Raw genomic sequence first — 9,141 nt, forward strand, 5'->3', positions numbered from 1 at the left:
CAGAGTAATTAGAGTAATAAATAGAGTAAGTGGATAATTTTAAATCTGACTTGGAAGCACCAAAGGTTAATTTTATTTATTTTTAACATGTGCACTTATTGCCCTGGAATTAAACAGCTTGAGAAGCCATTATGGAGGGCACTGAAGAGACAGCCACATTATTAAGGCAGCAGTGGAGTCATAAATAGGACAGATTTACCCAAAAGAGTTCAGTGAATCAGAAGAGATTTAAGACAATCTGCTAGTTTCATGGTGACCATTAAGAATTCCAGAATTAGCAGACTTTAAATTCTTTGGAAGTCAGAGAGGGATTTGAATTGAGTAGGCCTCTGGATTGCTATATCTGATAATTTAACCACAGACTGTAATTGCAGAGCGATCAGTTGGTCACAAAATCTTTTAATGCCATGCATCTGCACTTTTTCTTTTCTCAGCACACAGCCGCTGGCCCAGAGGGTGGAGGCCAGTCTCTCGTGTCACCGGGCTCCTGCTTGGAGGACTTCCGCGCCACGCCCTTCATCGAGTGCAACGGCGCCCGCGGCACCTGCCACTACTTCGCCAACAAGTATAGCTTCTGGCTGACGACAGTGGAGGCGAGCCGGCAGTTTGTGGAGTCACCGCCCTCGGAGACGCTGAAGGCGGGTCAGCTGCGCACGCGGGTCAGCCGCTGCCAAGTCTGCATTAAGTACTTGTAGCTGCCGTCCAGCTGGAGGTCTCCCCTGCTGTCATGACTCTTGCTCGGTTGGCTGGCACAGGCTTGCCTTTCTGACAAATCACTGGCCAGCTTTACTGAATTTGTATATTAGGAGGAGGTGGTTTCTAATGCAGACTGTATAAAATACGGTGCGACTTCATTCCTACTGCTGCGCAAAGCCTTTATTTGTATTCACCGAGTCAGATTCCACATGAGCAAACCAATAACAGAATCAGCTAGTGGTGGTGTCACTGGGTATGGTCTCGTCCCATCTATTCCGGAATGGTTTATTTTCAGTAGCTCCCTTAAGTACTGGGCATTCCATTACTATGTGAGCAGAAACCACTAACTTAGACCAACATTTGGGTCTGTATGAATTCATTTTATAGCAAAGCTGGAGAATTCTGGGTCCAGCTCCCTGATAGGATCCCAGATTTGTCATGTGTATTTCAAGTCCCAACTAGAGCAGAACTGAAAAGTAATTTCAATGTTAAATCTAGCATGTTGTCCTCCCTGATGTTATGCATATAATTGATTTTAATGCTCATAATTTGTATGTAATTATCCTCCACTCATTACATTCTACTGGTAAAATTACCCTGTTTTTATTCGGAGACTTTGCTGTAATTTCTGCCTCAAGTTGTTTCTTTAAATATACTCTGTTTCTTGCGCAAATTGGCTCTGCCGTACATCAGAGAAATTGCTGTGAGCCCCACCATGGCCCAGCTCATTACCTAACACAGTGCTGTCAACATATTAACATTGGGAATAGCAATGAGAGTCTTTTTTTCCTAGCATCTTTGGTAGATGCCTATTGCTCTCTTCCCCTTGAGTTCACATTGCAAAGGCTCCTCTACGTGACAGCCACAGTCTGATGTTTTCATACATGGCATTTTCAAGCTAGCTTGACATAAAAGCATGTTCTTCTTTGCCATAATGCTTAAGCTGATTGGTTTACCTCATCTCAACTATATCACAAATGTCTTCCTTGTAGTTAGTGGATTTAGATGCTGAATCAAGAATGCCAGACTTGTCACCTACTAAATATAAATTAGTCCAGGTGTGGAAGGCTTTTATATATACTGTAAATAGGTTATTAGTTTGCTTTATTGTGGAATTTAATTTTGAAAGTCACAGCCACTCAGCAACCCAAACAAAAATCTAGTTTACGTTCTAAAAACAATATTGTTCTTGCAATTCTCACAAAGTCAAAAAATATATTTTTGAATGTCTGTGCCTCAACTGTACAAGGTGCCTTTCATGCCAATATGCTGCAGTCCACCAGAAAAGGCTGTAGTTTATCGTGATGGCCATTTTGGTTTAAAGCTTCCATTGTTCATAGAACAAAACAGGAAAGGTGCTCAACACAAAGGTGCTCATTTTAAGTTCATGGCTACCTCAGAAAGTGCAAATATTGCTCAAATTTTCTCACCCCTTACCACATTGTTGAATTGCTAGAGACACATAACCCTGCACTGATAGATCTGCCTGGCTCAATGGAGCTTCTCTTGCTTTTATTTCCTCTGTAAAATGCAAGCTTTTATAGTGCTAGATGAAGTAGCTGGAAGTAATACTGAATTTCCTGAAAGCTTACAGCAGTGCATAATACAGACATATACCTTTTGAAAACTCATTTGACTTTGACTAACATGGTGAAATCTCTCAGTCATTATTTCATGTTAGTGCAGAATTCTTTATTCCACAAAAAGTTGAAGGTTTTATTTATTGCCAATTATTAGATAAAACTCCAGTGTAAAACTAAGCATGACACATTGGTATATGTTTCAGCATTTAATAAATGATATATTAACAGAGAACAAAGATAAAATTCATATGTATTCTTGCAATCGCAATCCTATAAAACCTCTCAATAAATACATGCCAATGGAAGATTTGTCTCCCCTTTGCTCAGAGGAAGTTGTTTGAAGAGAATATTAAATCTTAGAAGGAGTTTAAAAAATTGGGTTTGGTTTGCTGTTCAAGGCATATGCAAGGGATCCTAACATACCCTGAAATATAGTTGCTGGGGCGTCTGTTTTAGTTCATAAATATGATGCTTTGGTACAATCTGTTTTGAAATCTATCATTATCTGTTGCATGCCGTGTCTGCTTGAGTCTATTTGTCACAGCTGTAAATGACTGTGATAATTTAATGTTAGTCACTAGCATGAGGTAAAGTGATAAGTGATTTCTGGGCATGCAATATCAATCTGACAAGACAAAGCTTGCTTCTTTATTGCTCAATATTTATAATCCATAGAAACTATGGGTCTCAACAGGGACATTTTACTGAGCAGTACAGCCAGCTATGCTGAACTTGATGCTTTTGTCTCAGAGGTATCCCTTTGTACTACAGTAAAGGGTTTTGTTTTAAACAAAAATATAGAAGGGGATGTGTCGGAGACAGTAAGGTCAGCTAGACTGCCCCAAAAGGCCTTCATGAAGAGTGATGTTTTTGAATAGCATAGAAGGAGAAAATTGTAGTTTTATCACATGAAGATCCAATCTTATGCCATGTACAAAACCCAGCAGAGAACATAATTAGAAGCCTGGTAAGGTCTTGAGATCTGAGAGTAGATGTTTCAAATCTGCACATGATGGTAGCATATTAATACATCTTTTGCCAAGAACATTCCCAAACCAGTGACAACCCTTCGTGTAAAAGAAAAACAACATATTTTTAAAACCCCAAGATGTTTGTATTCACAATGGTGTTATTTAAATTATTTCAATGCACTGCAGTAGCCTTCAACCTAGCTTTCTCAGTAAAGGGGATCAGGGTGTGACCATAATTCATTGAACCTACTTGTGAGCCCTTGAACACTCCGCTTTGGGAAAATTGCCCCTTCCCTTTCTGCAATAGCAGTCTGCCAAGGTGGCTAAGAGAGAACATATACTTCTGAATTCAGTTGAACTGCTGTCAATTGCACTTTTGTTATTACCTGTAACAGATCTTTCCCTCATTTTAAAGAAGCCAACAATCCCAATTTTCACATTTTTGTTGTTTTGCCTGAGGACTACATACACAGAATTAATACTATCAGGCTTATATCTTCAAATGGTATTCGGTACTACAGAAATTTTAAATTTAAATGTTTGTACTAAAATACTATGAAGCTGTATAAATTCAATTTATACTCACCAAATGTTAAATGCTAACAAGGCAGCTTTGCTTTTCCTTGGCCTTTGATGTTACAGAGATATAAACTGGCAAATGAATAAACTCATGTCTGACAAAAGGGTTCTGTATAGTTTCCTCTGTTTGCCAACTGCAAGTGACTAGTAAAAGTAAACTCAATAAATGAAGGATCTGGGCCCAGAATGAATTTTTTTTCCAAATCTGGCACTAATTGATACTCTTCTTCAAGAGGAACTGCAAATATTAAATGTCTAGATTATGAGATTCTTTTCCAAGGTTGCAGTTAAGACAGAGTGAGAAGTTACAGTTATGCCGAGGAGAAAAAGCACTGGCATGGAGCAGCTGGATGTGTGACCTTTTCCTGTATTGCATTTTCCATTGAACATCTCTCCCAGCATACGCATAACAATTCTCCAAATACATTAAAGGTAGGAAAGGTGGTACAAGATAACTAAAATGCCTTCCGTAATTTGGGATTTTGGGGCCATTTGAGTTAGTTCAGCTAGAAAGTTCTTGTGAGCTTCAAATGGAATCACCATAATTCTGAACTCCCAACACAAAACCATGTTTCAAGACTCAATGGGCCGAATGGCCTTACTATGGTCATTTGCATCTGTTCTTAGCCTTGGAAGCATTAAGTCATTCTATATTTTTTGAAAACAAAGGATTAATTTTAATCTAAAGCCTAGTAATGGGATTTTATTTACCCACCTCAAGTATGTGGAGAGATGGTTCGGAAATGATAGTAAGAGTGAAAGTAGAAATTGCCACTGTTGTGCTGTGCTGATTCATTCTGTGATACAAGTGCATGACAGGGATCAGACCTTTAAAATGCTTCAAAAGGTTTCAGTAAAGGTTGTTACAATGGACTCAGATGGTATTAGGTCTATATGAAGCAATGCACCATTGCTACTCATTTTGAGTAGGATTCCCACTGATTGAAAACTTCGTTGTTGTATTCAGGTAAAACCCAAGTTAAATGTAACAGAACTAATTTTTCAATCCCACATTCCCATTTTGGAGTGTGCAGTATCAGAGAATATAGAATGGAGAATCAAGACTAATGTACTCCGTATTAGTGACATGCATACCTTTTACATAAATATTCCTTGTTAGGGCTGTGAAATGATCAAATTAAACCTCAAATACTGTAGTATAAAATGAAATGACAGGATTCAGTCTTACATAGCCAAAGATTTCATTTTCATTACTGCATTTAATTAATTGATAGAGATAGAGATCAAGAATTGTGTTCTAGTTTCTGCAAGGCTTTAGGGAGCCTTTATGAAATGAGCAGGGCAAACACGGCACGTGATTTGGCATAAACTAGGGCCTTACACAGAGTGAAACAAGATCAGCTGAAGTGTGGGAACTAGTGTGCGGAGTCAAAACTGAATCAAAACATTTGCCTAGAAATCAGGTTTTCAGCTGTTTTGGGGGGTGCTAACCTGTCACTTCTACTGCATCTTGCATTAATTCCCATCCTCTCCAGAAATAAAGACTGGCCAGAAAGATTCTTGCAGCATGCATCAAAATGCAACTTAAGTGGTTCCTGATGGGACCATGCTCAATTTCATTTCAGACTGTTTGCTCTATGGCATTCTAAGTATTAGCTCTTAAAGTCACACTCCCAGACACACACCAAGACTGCCGTGGAGGAGAGAGGTGTTGCAATGGAGAGAGAGAGAGAGAAAGAGAGACAGAGATTCCACATGAAGTGAAAGAGACCTTAACATTTTCATCAGAGACAAGAGATTCTGCAGATGCTGGAATCTGGAGCAACACACACAAAATGACCCGAAACATGGATTGTTTATTTCCCTCCACAGATGCTGTCTGACCTGCTGAGTTCCTCCAGTATTTTGCGTGTGAACATTCTCATCAGTGAGATAAATGCCATGAGGGATGTCCTGTGTGCAGAGGGCTTGCTAGGGCCACTGTAGGAAGAACCTGGCAGGAGACGGCTCCAGTGGTCTCCACTGGATGTGAGAATCTCCACTCGTTCAAATGGTGCTGAAACAAGTTTCACGCCCTCAGAAAACATCAGTGTGAGCTACAGCTCACTGAAACCCGTTGTAGTGAGCCATTTCAGAAATTGGATCAAGCATTCATTGACTGACATCTCATCATCTGTGCAGGTGGAGCTGTGGTTATTGTGACATCTGGGCCCCCCTCTGCTGGATAATCGATGCACCACGTTGGTGGTAACCATTAGAGTGTGGAGAAGTCCACTCGGTCTGCTTTGGAGACCCTGATTTTGCAGAAGTGTGTCTCTGTCAGGGTTTTTCATATATCCCACGTGGACAATGCTTGGTTCAGGTGGATACTAAGCAGACATCCCACTGGTAGCAGTGCCTTCCTCTTGTCCTCCAGGCTCCACTTCATGACCCTCAGGGTCCAGGCCTTGTGGCTGCTCTTCCTCCAGCACCAATTGCTGTCTTAGGTTGACTTGATTTTGCAGCATGTAGCACTCCTCATTGATGTGTATTTCAGGGTGCTCCTGGAATGACACAGGCAATAGAATCTTGGTTTTTGTATTGGCACTCGACTGTTGTGATAGCACTGCCAGTTGTTGTGAGTGGACAGGGATGTGGGGATAGTTCTGTTTCCTTGAGGATCCAGCCCTCTGCCGGTACAGTCTCACGGAAGAGGAAGGCAATGTGTGTGTGACCCAGAAACTTGGCATTAACCATGAGGAACGTCTTTTGATGATCTACGACCCACACAAACATTCAGGGAGTGGAAACGTATCCTGTTGATGAAAGACCTGCTTACTAATGAGATCCCTAGTGGACACGTGAAGGAAATCAGTGACTGTCTGCACTCCAGGAAAGCCAGCACTGCTGACAACTCCCAATGCCCAAGGTGCCAACCCGCTCCTCACAAACATCAAAGAAGATGAGATCATTTCTGTGTGAGCAAAGTGATCTCACTGATGCAGAGGTGAGCAGCAAATCGGAGATCTACTGCGGCCACTTGAACAGATCTTATGGCAAGGAAGTTGAGAGCCAACATGACCTTAACCTCCACAGAGTGAGCAGTCCAGGCACAAAACTGTGGCTAAAGGTCTTCCAGTTGGATTTCACGTATCTCAGGAAATCTGAACTTGTGAAAAAATTGTGCACCACAAAAAGAGGTTGTAATGTCTCTGAAGATGTTCTGGGAGGAATCCCATTGCTAATGGGCTTGCCCTAGCCTCTTGCCCTGAGATCCCCACCCTCAGTGGTTAGTCATTACCTTAATGACATCTCCATTGATGGCGGCATTCATTGAATGGCTATGTTAGCAGCTAACTGCTGGAGAAAGCTCTCCCTGTTGGTTTAGCATTGTCTGTGATCTTTGTAATGTGTTTAAGCAGCCTTTAGTCATTTCTGAAACTGCCCAGTCAGGTCTCTTGATGCCAGTGGGACATCTATTTAGTATTTCTAATGGAGTGGACTTGGGAATTACAGGGAGAGAAATACCTTTATCTTGTGCAACAGAATCTCACTAATTCATTTCTCTTATATCCAGTAATAGCAGTCATTTTGGTTTTTGTCTTAAAACCCAGCTGTTGTCCTTCTCAAGTGACGTTATAGATCTTCTAGAAAAGGAGCAATAGGAGGGAAACAGAAATCCTTAACATATATTTTCATTGGCTTTCACATCACAGGGTGCAGACCTGGACTAAATCTGAAAACATTGGAACACCAGGGAAGAGAAATGCCCTGTGTAATGGTGGACTTGAAGGTGGTTCCTGTAGATTCTACTGTAGCAGACCTACAACCATCTGTCTTTGACACCCTAGGGCTGATCCGTGGCCTCTCCTACTTCTCATCTCCATGTTGCCTCTCAATGACATCATCCAAAAGCACAGCTTTAGCGTCTGCATGTAGGTCTTACAATCCCTTGTTCTAAGGGGAAAAACAGACAGTCAACATTTCGGGTCAGGACCCTTATTCAGACCTGACATGAAACATTGACCGTCTGTTTTTCTCCATGGATGCTGCCTGGCCTGCTGAGTCCCTTCAGCACCTTGTTGTTTTTTTCATCTAGATTCCAGCATCTGCAGTCCTTTGTTTCTCAACCCCTTGCTCTAACCTCAACACCACCTCTCTTTACCACTTCAAAGCCTGACCACATTTGCGACCTCCAGTAATAAGAGCAGAGATTTTCTTCAACTAAATATTGTGAAGACCAAAGGCAATATCAGTGCCCATCATTAATTTAGCTTTCTCGCCAGCAACTGCATCTTTATCCATGATCTTAGACTGAGCCTGACTACTTGCAAATATGGTGTCATATTCAACCCTGAAATAAAATCCAGTTACATTTCAATGCCTTCATTAGTTCACTCTCCTTAACGTTCCATCTGTCTCAACCCATGATCTGCTGAAACCCTTTCTTCCCTCCTTGCCTTTCTCATCCTAATCTTCATACATGAGGTTATACCAAACTCTGCTTTCCACATCCCAATTCACACTGAATCCTGTTTTAAGTATCACCCTTGTCCTTTGTTGACATACATCAGCTTCTGATTAGGTAATGCCTTGACTTTAAAGTTTTCATTCTCATTTTCAAACCTCTTCATAGTCTTGCTCCTCCCTCTCTCTGTAGTTTCCAATACTGATCTCTTCGCTATCCCAGCTTTATTTACTCAGACATTGGTTGGCATGCATTTAGCTATCAAGCCCATAAGCTCTGGAATTTCTCCTTAACCTTTTCTTCCTATTTACCTCCCTTTACTCCTTTAGGATTTTCTTTGAACATTACTACTTTTTAACCACCTGTTCTAATAACTCAAGTGCCTCATTCTATATGATAACAACAGTCCTGAGAAGTTTCTTACAATTGCCTTGTTCTATTATTAAAGGTATTACACAAATACTAGTTAATTCTTGTTGATCACTCCCCTTTGTGATTTGTGCAGCAACAAATGCTTTTAAGTTGTTAGTGTCTATTTTGATGTAACTCCCTTAAAAATAACTCATCTCAAAGTTGAATGGATTATCTGCTTTTTAAATTAATTTTTTTTAACTTTTATTTACAGTGTAGTAACAGGCCCTTCTGGCCCAAAGAGTCCGCGCCGCCCACTTTTTTTAAAAACCCAAATTGACCTACCCATACGTCTTTTAGAATGTGGGAGGAAACCGGAGCACCCAGAGGAAACCCACGCAGACCCGGGAGAACGTACAAACTCCCTACAGACAGCGATGGGAATCGAACCCCGATCGCTGGCGCTGTAATAGCGTCGTGCTAACCCCTACGCTACCATGCCGCTTCTGCATCTCTCATTTGATTATTTACTATTGCCACACTTCATAGAAGC

At 41.0% G+C, this 9,141-nt stretch overlaps 1 protein-coding gene across 5 annotated transcripts in view; it reads left to right on the forward strand.

The window, feature by feature from the left end:
• The window catches only part of col4a6 (collagen, type IV, alpha 6), a 356,258-nt gene extending 351,979 nt beyond the window's left edge, over positions 1 to 4,279 (forward strand). For 4 of the 5 annotated variants that reach the window (XM_052022087.1, XM_052022085.1, XM_052022086.1 and 1 more), the window contains one exon: positions 435 to 4,279. In XM_052022087.1, the coding sequence (XP_051878047.1) occupies positions 435 to 695 (261 nt within the window). In that variant the 3' untranslated portion in view covers positions 696 to 4,279. The remainder of the gene's footprint in view (positions 1 to 434) is intronic. The other variant, XM_052022088.1, reaches the window with a different exon arrangement.
• The last annotated feature ends 4,862 nt before the right edge of the window (positions 4,280 to 9,141 follow it).

Source organism: Pristis pectinata, chromosome 8 (assembly GCF_009764475.1).
Source record: "Pristis pectinata isolate sPriPec2 chromosome 8, sPriPec2.1.pri, whole genome shotgun sequence".
Lineage (NCBI taxonomy): Eukaryota > Metazoa > Chordata > Chondrichthyes > Rhinopristiformes > Pristidae > Pristis > Pristis pectinata.